Here is a 16,004-nt window from a genome sequence, read left to right on the forward strand (position 1 = left end):
TTATGATCGTGGATCACAATCCAATCATTGTACCTGAATCAGCTCATATCTCTACTACCCTGCCATTCTCTAACTGTTCACTCAAGTATATATTTGTGTTAGGAAACAAAATATAAGGTATAAATAACATTCTTTTTCTAGACAGAAATTTCGAATCATTCATGATCAATAATTTAAAGCATATCATTCACTTCCAATATATTCTTGTTCTTCTCGTCTCAAGCCCAAAATGTGCACAAAAGAAAGAACAATTTTTGCATGCTGAGACTGGAGTGTGGAGGTGACTTGCACCAAGACCAAAATCGTGAATGCTTAGAAGTGCAGCTGGTTAGCACATTCTGAGATTATTTTTTTAAAGCTTTCTAAAAAAATTGTTTTTTTAACACACTACAAGTTTAATTTTTATGCATCATCTGAAAAAAAATACATAATAATTTGTGATTAAATAAAAATATAACATGATTTTAAATTACAGTCAGAAATTACATTACAGGAAAATTTGATGCAGTCACAATTGTGATTAGTTATGATGACCAGAATATCTTGACAAATGACAATGCAATCATAATTGCGGCTGGGGAATGCTATTTAAAACCATGAAGTATAGTATTGATATTTTCTCAAATGCCATTACACTGACCCAGTGCACTAACTCTACCTACCTACACGTACTACTCCACTTTATTTTTATATATTTAAGTTTTAACATTCTTCGTCTACGTTCCTTAAGTTGAATTCGACATTGTTGACCAACACAAACAAGAAACTATTATTTGTTCACGTTTCCAAAGACTCCAAGAAAAAGAGAAGTTCACCTTAGCTTTGCTTCTTTCCACTGATACGTTGCACTTTAGCACGCACCAACTAACTCTCTGCCACCAACCCCATCAATTCCTTTATCTCTTCTTGTTGTTTGAACGTTGCATTGCATTGCATTGCATTGCATTGCATTGCTTCCTCTCATTTACCTATCCAACGTAAGTATTGCACCCTTGTGATTTCCATGGCCAGTGTACTACTTACCGCCACCATCTCCACGATCACCTTCGGAGACCAATATTCCATTTCTCGTTGTGCTTTTCCATCCCTATCCACTCTTCATCTCAGGTGATGATTTCGACTCCCGTGTTTCATTTCGCTTCAGCATATCACTTTATTGTTGTTAATGCTTATATATTGCCTTTGTAGAGCCACACAGAAAGGAATTCACGTTGAGATGAACAAAAGGGTAGTGGTGGTAAAGGCAATGACGACTAAGAGTGATTTTGATGACACAGACGTTGATATTTCTTTGAGCCACAGAGTTAATGCTGTGAAGCCTTCCAAAACTGTAGCCATAAGTGATCATGCCACTGCTCTTTTACAATCTGGAGTTCCCGTTATTCGCTTAGCTGCTGGAGAACCTGATTTTGACACACCCGCTGTTATAGCTGAGGTGAATTCTTTGTAAATTTCCCTTTGTTAAGTTGTCAGTAGAAGTGTTTATTCCTTTCTTTTTGTGAGTATCTTGGATTTATGACCATGACATGTCATGTATGGGGATGGTAGGCTGGAATGAATGCAATTCGTGAAGGTTACACAAGATATACCCCTAATGCTGGAACATTAGAATTGCGCCAAGCAATATGTCACAAGCTAAAAGGTTACTTCAGAATTTAGATACTTCATCAGTATACTTTTCATTTTTGTTATTATTATTATGTGAGAGTAGGAGTTTAACAATGTGACAGGACTATTTCTGCAGAGGAGAATGAAATTACATACACTCCTGATGAGATTGTGGTCAGTAATGGAGCTAAGCAGAGTGTTGTTCAAGCAGTGCTTGCAGTTTGTTCCCCAGGAGATGAGGTATCATATTCTACCATAAGCATTTAGAATTACTTGGTGTGTGTTTGGGTGAGCATTTACGGAATTCATTTTGAATATAATTGATTTTGGTTAAATTTATTTTAAAATGATGTGATTTATGTTTGGATTTTTTATTCTAAAAACAAGTTAATACTAAAACTCGATCAATATAATTTTTTTGATTCAATACCAAAGTTACTTATACTTGTTTCAATTCAAAATAAATTTTTTATTGTGAAACCCAACAGGTGAACATTTATCTAAAATCATATAGAAATATTAATGATATTGTAGAAGTCAACGTGAACCCAAATAAACACTTATGCTGCTAATTCATTTAGAAGTAAGAAAATTTTCAAATGGATTTAAAATCTCTGCTATCTGCTGCCAATAGGAGGAGAAAAAAATTGAGTTCAATAGCATAAGCTGCTTCAGAAGTGCTCTCCTTTTGATTCTTTCTTCTTGTATGTTTGCACATACTTGCAAATTGTAATTCATATCATTCTCTAATCAGTGCGAACTTATTGACATGGCTTCTTTTTCTCAAAAAATTGTGCAACTGGGTATTCATTTTCTTACTTCTACATCCTCCATGCTTTATTTCTCTGGTTTTACTTACTAAATATGATTATCATGTATTCCAGGTCCAGCAAGATTTGTTCTTACCATTATGCAAATAAAAACTTACTCAATATTGTGCACCTGTTTCCATTTATAAAATTGAATTTTTTGTGGTTTTAGAAAACTTGTTATATATCCTTTTGCTAGCTGTGGTCGTTTTCATTTACCTTGTGCTGTGAATGTTTCAGGTTATTATTCCAGCTCCATTCTATACGAGTTATCCGGAAATGGCAAGATTGGCTGATGCAACACCTGTGATTCTTCCAAGCCATATATCTAATAATTTTCTTTTAGATCCCAAACTGCTCGAAGCCAATCTTACCGAAAGATCAAGACTACTTATTCTTTGTTCACCGTGTAACCCAACAGGATCTGTCTACTCTAAGAAATTACTTGAAGAGATAGCCCAAATTGTTGCAAAGCACCCCAGGCTTCTGGTACATACATACATCCATGATGCTAGAATGTGTTTTCTCAATGATAATTCCTTTCAAAAATCTCTAAGGCTGTTTTATACAGGTTCTCTCTGATGAAATATATGAACACATAATTTACGCACCAGCAACTCATACAAGCTTTGCATCTTTACCTGGAATGTGGGACCGAACTCTAACTGTGAATGGATTTTCCAAGGTTGGTCTGTATTCTGTAATGCTATGAGCTCTTACAGTCTTATTGATAAAATGTAATTTCTAGTTAGTATAAATTTTCTTTAAGGCATGTTGGTGTTTGTGTAATTGTGTTGTACTGTTGTTAATCCCTTGTTTTTGTTTTCTACTCAGTCCAAATCTGTATTTTTAGAATGTTTGTATGTTTTGACAATGTAGAAAGCCTCAAGTCTGTCTTACGATTGTTTTCAATTGTGTTATTGTAGACATTTGCAATGACTGGTTGGCGGCTTGGGTACATTGCTGGTACAAAACATTTTGTTGCAGCATGCGGAAAGATTCAAAGTCAGGTATGATGAATTTTTATTTCCATTTTTGTGAATTATGCACAACTCAATATCAAACTTCTCTTGATTTCTTTTTCCTCCAAGACATCTAAATTAGATGCTTAAGTTTTACCATATTTGGCAATTGAGACTTGAGAGAGAACTTTTTAAGAAAATTCCCAACTTTCATTTAGATGGTTGGACTAGTGTTTCTATTTATGTTATATGCAACATATAATGTCTGACACATCTTGTTAGGAACCGGATTAGAAAAAATAAAAGAGTTTCTGCTTAGTTTATTTTTTTATTTTTTATGGGTAAATGTTAGTTTTGTTAGAATTATCTATTGAAGGGATTCAAACCCGTGACCTCTCCCCCCTCTCTTCTCCCTTCATTATTCTCTAATTAGACTAACCTTATATCTTTGAGTTTTTGCATAGTTCTCTCAAATGATACAAGATGGAGCGAGTCCCCGCTCTTTTAGCTAACTAACTAACCGATTATTTTAATAACTATTGATACTCTACTGTAGCTAACTTGTAACTTATAACTATTGATATTTGAGAATATGTAACACATTTTATTGAATACAGTTCACTTCAGGTGCAAGTAGTATATCTCAGAAAGCTGGAGTTGCTGCATTAGGACTAGGCTATGCTGGTGGGGAAGCTGTTTCAACCATGGTGAAAGCCTTCAGGGAAAGAAGGGATTTCTTGGTTGAAAGCTTTAGAGAAATGGATGGTGTGAAAATATCTGAACCACAGGTACGAATTTATTAGCTTGTTGCTTGACAGTTATTCTCTCTATTTTTAGTTTCTTCCTTTTCTTAAAATATGTACTATTCTATTTGTCACTTTCAGGGAGCATTTTATCTATTCATTGATTTCAGCTCCTATTATGGAAGAGAAGTTGAAGGGTTCGGTATAATTGAGAATTCTGACTCCCTCTGTCGATACCTGCTGGACAAGGGCCTGGTATACTCATTTAATGTCCTTTAAGATTTTATTAGTGTTATTTTATCAACTTGAAAAAATTTAAGTGACTTGATTTTCGTCACTATATTCTCTAAGAAGTAGTCATTGAACTTAATATTATTGGCAGAAAGGATTTTCTCTTTCTTGAAATATGAAAGCTACTCTTTAAGGCTTTATCCATGTTGCTTTTCAATATAGCATTGATCATCATCATCTAGATACTACTTTGCATAGAAAGTTCAAAAATAGGGGCTGGCCCGGAAGTAGTGCAAACTTAAATACATGCAGGGTTAACTCAATCCATGAGTGAAGTCTAAAACAAAATTTAAGAAAAGTATTTTATTTTAAATGTGATAGTGATATAGTAGTAGATCTTTTCTGTCAACATACATGAAATTTTTACAACATATGAGACCTCTTCACTTTATAAAAACTAATAGTTAATAATTTGTTGTTGTTGATGGGTCTAAAGTTTAAGTTTTAGTTGTTTTACTTTTGGGTCGATGTTGAGTATATGAGCCTAAGTCATGCATAACTTGGTGTTTTGCTGTTTTTTTTACTCATAACAGGTTGCCTTGGTGCCGGGGAGTGCATTTGGAGATGATTCTTGCATCCGCATCTCTTATGCCGAATCCCTTACCAATTTAAAGACAGCCGTGGAGAGGATTAAGAAAGCACTTATCCCTCTAATTAGCTCTGCTGCACTTGTTTAACTAATACTAATTAATTGCTCTCTTCTACTTATTGTGTTTTATTTTTTATTTGCAATTTATTAGTGTTTATATATCACGAAAATGAGTAATGATGAATCCCTTACTATATCCTCCTATAAATCCTTTTAATACTAAATTATACAGTAAGTGTTACATGAAAAGTGAAAACATTAGTAATTGATACATTGAAAAATACTATTAAATACGTTTTTTTTTATTATTTATTTGGTAGGAAGAATGGTAAGAATGCATTGCATGTGGTCACAGCTAAATACAATAGCCTCATGTATGTTTAAACATTACTAGTAGTGTTGGAAATCTAGCTTTTCATATGTTATCTCCGTAATGAACTGAGTCATCGGTTATTGTTCGAGTATTTTTTCCGAAATATCATAGCTGCGTGCGTGTATGTGACTTGCGATTTGAATCTCTCATAGGAGTACTAAGTAAGATCAAATGTTATGTTGTGACTTTGATAAATAGAACAAAATAGACCAAAAGTTACGCACTTGTCGGCAATTAATGTTAACTGGAAGGAAGAAAGCATTATGATTAACAACTTAAAAAAAATATATCCTGGTAGTGGAAGAGCAACGTGCTTCTTATATATTATGTGTGTGTGGTGTTTCAACTTACTTTAAAAAAAATTATTTAATTTTGTTAACACTTAAAATCTTTAAAAAAATCCTTAACATCTTTACTAGAATTTCTGCATAAATTAAAAGAGAAAACTCAATATTCATTGAATCTAGACAAGTTTTCACGTACAGCATCTTGTAAGCAATGCTCAGAGAGACAAAAAGTTAGGCATAAAGTTACTTAGTGGCTTCAGCTTCATGACACTAAACATAGAGCACTAATCTGATCATCTTACTGCATGAATCTAGACGTAATTCTGTCGAAGAACACATGAAGCACTAAACTTACGATTTTCAACTCTCCTGTCAACCCAAGAATAAATTAAACAAAGAAAGCACTCCGGTATAATATGAGTCAGTAAAGCAGAGGTGTGTGTTTTTTACAATATGAAATTTTTTAACCAACATTCATTTTTATAATTAATTATGACTAAAAAAATAATATACAATCTTTTTTACTTTTCTAAAAATATATTTGTATATATCGGTTCTTACTTTTCTAAAGTATTCACGTCAAAATTAATAAAAAGCCCATTAATGAACTTACGTACATTCAGCAGCTTTCAATAAAAATCTTGGATCAACAATGATACTAGTATTTTCCAGCATTTTTACACACGCCATTTCAAACTGCTATTTTATTAAGCACATACATGATAAATGAACAGAAACTCACAGTCACAGCATCTCCAACATGAATTACGAGATGACTTATTCTAATTTCCCATTTCGTACATAACGTACTTGGGAGTGGAAATACAAAGGAACAATTCACAAGAACTACTGTTAAGATTTTCCACAAAGACAAATAGATATTAAACACTGTTTTTATTTTGCCACATGAGATCATGAAACTAAGGTGTGTTTATCGAATTTAGCAGCGGCTCTTGCAGCCAACAGCTTCTTCAACAGTCAGAAAGACTCTGCCACCGATTTTGCCGACAAAGTTGGACACCTTTAGCTTGTGTATCACTTGCCACCTAGGGTTCGCAATGGCTAACTGAGAACAACACAAAAAACACTATGTCAACATGCATTACATTCCCTAAAACAACATGCATTGTTACACTATTTGAAAATACTAAAAAGTTTAATATATAGTGGGTTTATTATCCAATTCCTAACTACATCTTAAAAATATATGAAAGGTGTTGTGATCATTTCCCTTGATTATCATTTTTCATTTTAATGATGCCCCATATACCATAAACATTAGATTGATATGTCTTTTTATTTTATAGAAATTAATCAAGCAATTAGTATAAACATTATTAATCAATATTAAAATAGAATTATCATAAATTATATGATTCATCAGTAATATATATCTCAAATTTTCATGTTAATAAATTTCTATGCTAACGTGATACATATACTTTTATCATAATTAATAAGTTTGTGATTTTTTTTTAGTTGAGCCATTGAAGCAACCTACATATAACTTAATGTCCTAAACAAAAAGAAGTCACCTGTTTTCCTTGTGAAGACAAACTCTTATGCAGTTCCTCTAGAGCAGTAATTCCAGAGGTGTCAATGTTCACCAAATCTATCGCAAGAGAACATCATTAACCAATAAAAAGAAAAACAACAATTAATCGAGATTGTAAAATTTTTAACCACAACTTTCTCGCCAACAGTTTTATTATATTTTAATATATATATATACATATATATATATATATATATATATATATATATATATATATATATATATATATATATATATATATATGAAAGGAGATCTGCTTGTAATTTTTTTAAAGTTATTTATTATTTTTATCATTTATTTTTTTAAGATTTAATGGTTATAATAAGTAATTAATTTTAATCATTAGATCTTAAGAAAATAAATGTAAGGATCTAAAAAAGTTACTCTTGAAGTAGATACATCATTCATGTCTCTCTTTCTTTGTCTATATGTATATAGGTGGAATCAATTTAAAAGAATTGATTTTTTGTATAATTAATTTTAAGAAAATTAATTTATGTTTAGCTAGCAAGTAAACAAGAATTATTTTTTAATTAATAGAGTAGAATTACAATCAAAATACTATAAAATCAACAATCTGCATGGGAGGATGTACACTCATCTTTATCTCTTTTATATACACTTAAAAGTTTAGAAGAATTAGATTTTGAAGACTCTACAAAATTATGACAAATCTTATTTAAAGCTCAAAACACACTTATATAAATTATCCACCAACAAATTAAGTCTGGGCTAGATCTTTATTTCTTTTTTTCCAATTTCATCACAACAACTATATCATATTTATTTATTTATTTTCGTATTTTCTTATCTCGGTTCATTCTCACTTGAGACATAACTTTAAGGAGTCAGATGATCTTTTTGTATCCTTTTATACATCAGAGCTCAATGTCCTATTATATTATACAATACGTATTATTCAGTACTCGTAACCCATGTATTTTTCCAAATTCTATATAGGTCAAATCCAACAAAACGTCAGTTATATATATATATATATATATACTTTTTTCTTTATGCAATCAGTTATTATAGATTTATAGGTACTTTGGTAAAAGTAAAAGATGCAAAAAGTTCTGTTAATTTCATTTTTTTTTCCTTTTTGTGGAAAGATAAATAAATATCCGTATTTTAATAACAAGAGTCAGAAAGCCTCACTGGAGGTGTCAAGAATTACGAGTTGAATGGTGCTTCTTGAATTTCCCTTGTCATCTTCTGATTCTTCCTCAGTGACCCATTTGATGATTCTTGAAACAAAAATTGAAGACTATTAGATTAATTATTCATGTTTCTGACACAAATTTCTCACTAGCTTTGGAAATACTGTAGCAAATACCTTTCTCTAACGAAATTGGCATTTGCAAAGCAAAGCAACGCAGACTTGACTCGTATTATCATAACCCCGGGAATCTTAACTGCCATAGGATACTGATAGACATCGCAGAACAAATCAGTTCCGGGAATTTTTCCTAGAGTTTCTGTCCCTGGTCGAATTGAGATCAGAATGATCTTCGAAAATGATATTAACACCTGCAAATTAAGAAAATCCAAATTTAATGTATAAATTTATGCGTGTGTCAGTGTAATTTTTTTTTACACAATCAACCAATGAGAAACTATATCATTGATATAATTTTAAAAATAATTATTATAAAAATCAATAAAATTATTATACATGATAATCATTTGTAATTAAATAAGTGATGATGTATTATCAACCTAGATCCTTTATCTAAGTAAGATCCCTTAAGCCTAAGCAATATTTTTTCCTTCATTAATTTTCTTTAAAATATCTTGTGTCAACTAATGGACGTTGTTGTTTCTGCTAGAACACAATGTTAATTAATAATTTGTCGATAAATTTTTTGTACATAACTGTCACTTCCAAAAGAGAAAAGGACTACTCGATCTATGCCATTTAGAACAAAGAAACAATTTGACCTATTACCTTTAAGTGTTTTAAAGATCTCTGTCAAGTGATTGCAACCCAAGCAAGGAATATCATTCCACAATGAGAATTTATTAGGTGGCTCTAATTTTCATGCTATAAATCTGTCCCAACTAGAGACAATATGCAGTTTTTCAACGGTGCACATCCATTCTGCATCACACTTGGTGCCAAATATGTGGGTCCAGTGAAGTGGTGGGGGGGCTTGCTTATTATATAATGGAGAAGTTAGGCTTTGGACCATGCCATCACCAATATTTATGAATACTAGAATTTCTTATTTTGGGGAAAACCCATAATCCTAAACAGTAAAACTACGTTGCAAGCTTTTAGATATCCACTCATAGTGTCATTGTCTTCACATACAGAACTGTTGAAATATTATTGCGTTTCATAATTGTTTTCGACACTAAAGCTGAGTTTGGGTGCCTGTACAGAATCACTATATATGAACTTATACTCGTGTATCATACATATATAATTTATTTATTATTTCGGGTGGCACAAACAGTCGAAATGGAGAGTAATGTGGCATAAAGATGCTAATAATGTTGATTCTTCAAGAATATAGAAATTAAATTACTTGAAAGCTCTTTCAATGAAAATACATATATATGCTACATTAGTATACTAGTGCTTTATCACTAGCCATATATATATATATATATATATATATATATATATATATATATATTATCTATCAAGGAAAAATTTATAGTATAGTTTTTCAAATATCTTTCAAATTCGCCTATATGATAGAAAATTACCAATATTCTTATTATTTTATTTTTGATAAATACTATCAATGTATTTAATTCTTAGGAAATTAAAAAAAATATTTTTATTAAAATACATAAAATTATGTTATTTACAATTTTTTATTTTAAATAACAAATTAGAATTAATAAGTGAAGTCATTTAAGAAGTGAGAAGATGTGGAAGTGGCAATGATTACCGCAACAAGTAGACCAATCTCCACAGAAGCAAACAGTACTCCAAAGAATGCCCCAGCGCAAGCAAGAAAGTCTATCTTATCCACCTTCCAAATTTTGTAAGCTTCACTAACGTCAATGAGTCCTGGGAGGGCAGAGAGGATCACAGAAGCAAGAATAGCTGTTGGAGTATAATACAATAGCTTTGTCAAAAACTGCAATGATATCAAGACTGTTATGGCCATCACAATGTTTGACACCAAAGTTTCACACCCAGCTGCATAATTAACAGCCGTACGGGAGAATGAACCTGCCACAATTAATATGCTTCATTATAATCAATTAAACAAAACAACCTTCATTATTAAAATAATTTTCTATTCGTTGATGTCCTTGCCAAAGCACCTTAATGTGTCGCAAGAAAAAAAATCGTTTTACCTAGCTAGCTAGCTCTAAAAAGCATTAATTCTAAATTTACCTTTTCCAATAAGAAGAGGTCAAAGGAGAAGAACGTCATGGTTTGATTAATTCAGTTATTCAATGATTTTGGAATATTTTTTTTTGTTTTTTATTTTGGAATATTGCTCTTATATATGCTTTCCAAAAGTAATGATAAAAGACTTGAAAGATACCGAAAGAAAAGAAAATTTAACATACGTGTTCGTACGTAGCATTTCATCTTGATTATAAAAATCGGTCGTATATATACCGAGTTTCAACTTTCAAGACAGTTTAATTGGTAAAAGTGTGAGGAATATTGCAATAAGAATATAAAACTATATATAAATTCCGCAATGTATTTTTCTACTTTTGAAGCCTAAAAAAATCTTTTATATACTTTCTCTTTTGCATAAATTATATACGAAGAAAACTACATGTTAATTAGGATATCGATCATGCTTCTAAAACTACTTGCACCTTTTGTCCTTTTAAACACAAAAACACATATACTTGAAAATATAATCAAATGTCATTCGCGTATTGATTTATTTCAACTTCCACGTTAATTTATTTATCATCATAACAATTCAAAGCAGCATTAATTTGCAAACAACTTAATTAACATAAATAATCACCACTCCAATTTTGTTATTTTCATCTCTCTGTATTAGTTGAGAATTATGAATAGACTTTGATAAATTAAAAGAATTATACCGGTTGCAACGTAGCAGGAGGTGAAAGATCCTATGATGTTTGTCAAACCTATTGACATCATCTCCTTGTTTCCATCAAGTTGGTATCCTTTGATGGATGCAAAGGATCGCCCAACAGCAATAGACTCCTATAATGGGTAAGGCACCAATGCAAGTTGTATCAACGTGAAATGGAAAATAATTAGCAAACAAATTAAACAAAAATATAAAGGGAATGAATATGGTAACTCCAAATATTGCACTTTTAATTAAGTTGAGGGTTTTATATTAACTAATTATAATTATAGTTGGTTACTCACAGTAAGGGCAACGACAGCAACCACTAGTCCAATTTTGGCCACTTCTCCAATGTAGGGGTTATTGAAGTCTAACTGATGGAGGGAGCTTGGATTCAACCCCCCTTTGACATGTTTCACAATTTTAACTCCATTTTTATCAGCTCTTGTGAGAAACACAATCAGAGTTGACACAACAACAGATACAAGAGGAGAGATTGATGCCAACCAGAACAGCTTCTTCTTCCTTTTACCCTGGAAATTAATTAGCAAAAATTTCAAACTAGAACTGCAGCCAAGAGGGAATTTTAAAGGACTTGGTAATATTTAAGAGCTGGTTCAGTTATATGGCTCACCAAAAATCTCGTCGTTAGGATGAAGACCAAGAAGGAGCATCCCAGGATAAAATTTCGAGGGCTCCACTGTATTTCAACATATATATGTTAGCATTAATATGCATGCATGATAAAATTATATTTATTAGTTCTTGGAAATTTTAATTACTGCATTTCTAGTGCCCAGGGGCGGAGGGAGGGGGGACCTGCAGGGCCATGTTTCCCCGAAAATTTTTCAAATGTACTAAACTAGAATGAAAAAAAAAATTATGTTCCCCTTAAAATTTATAATAAAATTATAGAAAAATGATATATAAAAATTATTATGTTAAATGATACATAGGAAGATAAAAAGAGAGAAATATATAAGTATGATAGTTAATATGATCTAATATTTTCCAGAAAGATAAAGAGAAATTATAAGTATTTATGAAATGTTGATAATATTGAGGTCCCAATATATAATTATTTTATCTATCTATTTTTTTCATATAGTATTAACTTTGTACTTAATGTAGTTATATATATATATATATATATATATTTATTTATTTATTTATTTATGAAAAAATATTCAATATATATAATAATATATTAATGTCTTTAATATTTTTTGCATGCAAAAATTTATTTATTTATTTATAAAATTATATAACTTTTTTCTTGGCCCCTGGAATCAATTTTCTGTACACCCCTGTTTGTGCCGGTTTAATTTGGAAGCTTGGAGAGATGAAATTGTAATAGGAGCATTATTTATTAATTATTGTTATCATTTTACCTTTCTCTAATAAATGGATGCAGAATATGAGTGATTATTTTTTTAAAATAAATCAAATCAAACACGTAGCGAATCCATCATATTTTAATAGGCAAATGAATTATGTGCTATATGTTTTTTAATCTTTAAACTTATGCTTATGGATATTTATAATTAAATTTATTATAATAAATGTACTGAATGGTGAATTGGAATCTGCTCCAAAACCTATCTTTATTCTTAGTTCCCCTCCCCCACCATATATAGCTCCAAATTTATAGGGAAAAGAAAGGAAGAAGTAGCGTACTGGATTATGAACTGCTTCCCAAACAGCTTTCATGACAGAGACTATGTCGGTTTTGGTCGTAAAATGGGTGATTCCTAAGAGTCCCTTTAACTGTTGAAGCCCAATCACAATGGCTGCTCCTGCTACAAATCCTACTATTGCAGCATGGGATAGGAGATCCACAAGGAACCCAAGCCTGCAGTTAAATGGTAATTAATTGATGCCAAAGTAAAAAAAAAAAAAAAAAAAACATCACTCTCAACCTTATGGGAAAATTATAAAAATATAGTTTATAATGAAAGGAACACGAGCATAGTATATTAATTAATTGTTCACCTGAAGAGTCCAAAGGAAGTCTGAAAGATACCAGCAAAGAGAGTAGCAAGCAAAATCAGCTTTGTATAACCCACTGGATCAGTAGCAGGGTCTACTAATTTCACCATCATTGATGATAACAGCAGAGAAACCACTGCCACAGGACCAATTGCTATCTCTCTAGAAGTTCCCATTACAGCATAGATAAGTGGTGGTACCACACTTGTATCTAAATCATTTCATTATACATATTAGTAAATTAACCAATATCAATTCCTAAACTTGTTAAAAAAAAAGCCTCAAAAGGAATGAAAAAAAAAAAGTGGCTTACAAAGGCCATATTGAGGATCAAGATGTGCTAAGGTGGCATATCCGATGCTCTGCGTTGAAAATTGAAAACATCACACAACATGCAGAAGTAGTGTTATATCAATTGCAAGTGTTGCCTATAGCTAGCTTAATTATGAATGAATTAGAATAACATATGTAATATGTATACCTGGGGAATACAAAGACTAGCAATAGTGAGGCCTGCAAGAAGATCTTTCCTGAACTTAGTAGCAGTGTAGTTTCTGCCCCAAGCAAGAATAGGAAAAATGACCCGCAGAACTGAAAGGAGGAGTGTGGTGCAAGGTTGATCTGTGAGAGAGGAAAGCTTATGTTTATAGTGGGAGATGGTTTTGCTCACAGAATCTGCAACCACACGCCATGGACTCGGGGGCTCAGGAGCGTTAAGCACCCACTGAGACCTTATGTCCTGCGCCTTCTTCTCAATGTCAACCTGCATGTGCAAATCCTCGGATATGCAGGTTTCCATAGCTGAAGAAGCCATGTTGAAGTGTTTGGGAGAACTTTGTCTCGTGAAAAAACTGGTCGACTACACTCTCATGTGATGTGACTTACCTGTGAATTGCAGAGCTATGAAGTTGAAGGACTTCGGGGTTAGAAAGCACCTTATATAGAGCAACAAAAGGCCTTGCTTCAGTTTCACACCAAATTAAATATATAATATATAAGAGATGAACTAAATATATAATATATAAGAGATGAACTAAGGGATTCCTCGAATAAAGTTGGATAAATTTCACATTTTACTGGGTGACAATAATTGAACACTCTTAATATGAGAATAAGAGTTTCTCACTTCCATAGGTGAAAGTAAGATTTCCACCATGGAAGGCCCAGATGTATTCATATGTAATTAGTCTAACTTAAGCGGTGATCATGAGTTTGAGTTATGCAGTTGAATTAAATATTCATAAAAAAAATTCGTTTAAAATGATTTTATTTGTGCTTGAATAATAGTCTCTTTTAAAAGATACTTGTACTTTAACTATAAACTTTTTTTTCACAAAGTTTAAGTAAATGTAAAATTACTAATTTTTTTAATAGAAATGATAGTAAATATATGATTTTTAGGATAAAATACAATTTTGATCTTATTTTTTTACTTAATCTACAGTTTTGGTTTCCCTAAAATATGCAGATCTTTGATTTTATTTTTTTCAAAATCAAGAGTTTTGGTTCAACGGACATTCTTGGGGCATTAACTGTTAATAAAAATATATTGACTGCTAAATCATTGATGTGACTCTGTAATATTAGATTTTTTAATTAAATTCTTATGTGTTTTAAAGAGATTTTTTAATCAAATTCTTATTAAATTAATGTTTACTAATTCGACTCTAGAAAAAGTTAGACTCAGTACATTTTGAGATCGGGTCCATATTATGTTCTTGGTCGTCCCAATCCAACCTAATGTCATTCTTTTAAAAAGTGTAATTTTTACAATAATTATATATTAATTATATATATAATAAAACTTCTTGAATTAATAAACAATGTTTTGTCATGCATCATATTAAATTTATGTTAATATTATTTATCTATCTATCTATATATATATATATTAATTGTAGATGTATATTTCTTTAATTTTATGATTTAACTATATATGATATTAAAATTAATATATTATGTCAATAACTCGGATTAATTCAATTTTGTCCCTTAGGTTGTTGGATTTTAATCAGTTTGCGTTCACATAATAAACCTATCAAAATATCGGGTCGAGTAGGAACACAGGTAAATCTGTCCTAACCCATCCCACAAACAACCATTCCAGATAACCAAGATTTAATTGAAAATTAGAGTAATAATAAAATGCGACCGCGCTACTGAAATAAGAAAACTTTAATGAATTCTTGATCGACGGTAAAAAAAATTAATATACAAAGTGATTTTTTAAATCATTAATTAGCCGTACAACTGATTTGAGAGTTGATAATTGTTATGTTTAAGTAATTTGAATATTTAAATTATATAGTAATTATTTAATATTTTTTTTTATTGTTTTTTTTGTGTTAAAATATTAGGAATTTAGTTTCTTCTAAATTTTTGTTTAGTTAAAGTTACTTAATTTATAGTGTTTTGGGTGTATTTTTTGTAGAATTATACTGTAAGAGACTTGGAAAAGGGTTGAAAAATTAGAGCAGCGCACTCAATGCGTCAACATTCACTTAATATGAGAAGCCAACTTGAAGGCCAAGCTTAGCCCGCATCTGGCGGCTCAACGTGCATTGACGGCTTAACGCGCATCTGACAACTTAGCACAAAGTCACTTATACCAATTGGACTTTGCATATGTGTTTAGCGAACACATGTAGGCTTAGCGCATAGTTAATGTCAAAAAACATGATTGTGTTGCATTTTAAAAAGAAAAGAAGGGAGAAATCATGGAGTTCTTTTGGGGGACCAAAATAAGAGGCTAGGGCACGAGAGGAGA

At 31.4% G+C, this 16,004-nt stretch overlaps 2 protein-coding genes across 2 annotated transcripts; one reads left to right on the top strand and one right to left on the bottom strand.

Annotated features, from left to right (window-relative positions):
* Positions 1–791: 791 nt before the first annotated feature.
* Positions 792–5,307, top strand: LOC114381509 (bifunctional aspartate aminotransferase and glutamate/aspartate-prephenate aminotransferase-like). Its single transcript, XM_028340784.1, has 10 exons — positions 792–1,107; positions 1,189–1,435; positions 1,549–1,642; positions 1,745–1,848; positions 2,658–2,906; positions 2,989–3,102; positions 3,344–3,427; positions 3,997–4,167; positions 4,264–4,377; positions 4,947–5,307. The coding sequence occupies exons 1-10, from the start codon at positions 1,004–1,006 to the stop codon at positions 5,088–5,090; spliced, it is 1,425 nt and encodes a 474-aa protein (XP_028196585.1). The 5' UTR covers positions 792–1,003; the 3' UTR covers positions 5,091–5,307.
* A 996-nt stretch (positions 5,308–6,303) lies between these two features.
* Positions 6,304–14,195, bottom strand: LOC114382749 (sulfate transporter 2.1-like). Its single transcript, XM_028342344.1, has 12 exons — positions 13,719–14,195; positions 13,551–13,599; positions 13,241–13,448; positions 12,926–13,100; positions 11,883–11,948; positions 11,551–11,781; positions 11,253–11,379; positions 10,121–10,407; positions 8,554–8,747; positions 8,376–8,464; positions 7,198–7,274; positions 6,304–6,728 (listed from the first exon to the last, which is right to left on the bottom strand). The coding sequence occupies exons 1-12, from the start codon at positions 14,049–14,051 to the stop codon at positions 6,603–6,605; spliced, it is 1,962 nt and encodes a 653-aa protein (XP_028198145.1). The 5' UTR covers positions 14,052–14,195; the 3' UTR covers positions 6,304–6,602.
* Positions 14,196–16,004: the final 1,809 nt, after the last annotated feature.

This window comes from Glycine soja, chromosome 13, assembly GCF_004193775.1.
Source record: "Glycine soja cultivar W05 chromosome 13, ASM419377v2, whole genome shotgun sequence".
In the NCBI taxonomy this organism is placed as follows: domain Eukaryota; kingdom Viridiplantae; phylum Streptophyta; class Magnoliopsida; order Fabales; family Fabaceae; genus Glycine; species Glycine soja.

What these genes read in the sequence shown, in the direction of transcription:
- LOC114382749 (XM_028342344.1), bottom strand. Translation starts at nt 14,051, where the DNA reads ATGGCTTCTTCAGCTATGGAAACCTGCATATCCGAGGATTTGCACATG. An exon ending in GGGAAGCAGTTCATAATCCA is followed by an intron (nt 11,949 to 12,925) that starts GTACGCTACTTC and finishes GTTGAAATACAG; the next exon opens with TGGAGCCCTCGAAATTTTAT. An exon ending in TGTCTTCACAAGGAAAACAG is followed by an intron (nt 6,729 to 7,197) that starts GTGACTTCTTTT and finishes TGTTGTTCTCAG; the next exon opens with TTAGCCATTGCGAACCCTAG.
- LOC114381509 (XM_028340784.1), top strand. Translation starts at nt 1,004, where the DNA reads ATGGCCAGTGTACTACTTACCGCCACCATCTCCACGATCACCTTCGGA. An exon ending in CACCCGCTGTTATAGCTGAG is followed by an intron (nt 1,436 to 1,548) that starts GTGAATTCTTTG and finishes TGGGGATGGTAG; the next exon opens with GCTGGAATGAATGCAATTCG. An exon ending in CTGTGAATGGATTTTCCAAG is followed by an intron (nt 3,103 to 3,343) that starts GTTGGTCTGTAT and finishes GTGTTATTGTAG; the next exon opens with ACATTTGCAATGACTGGTTG.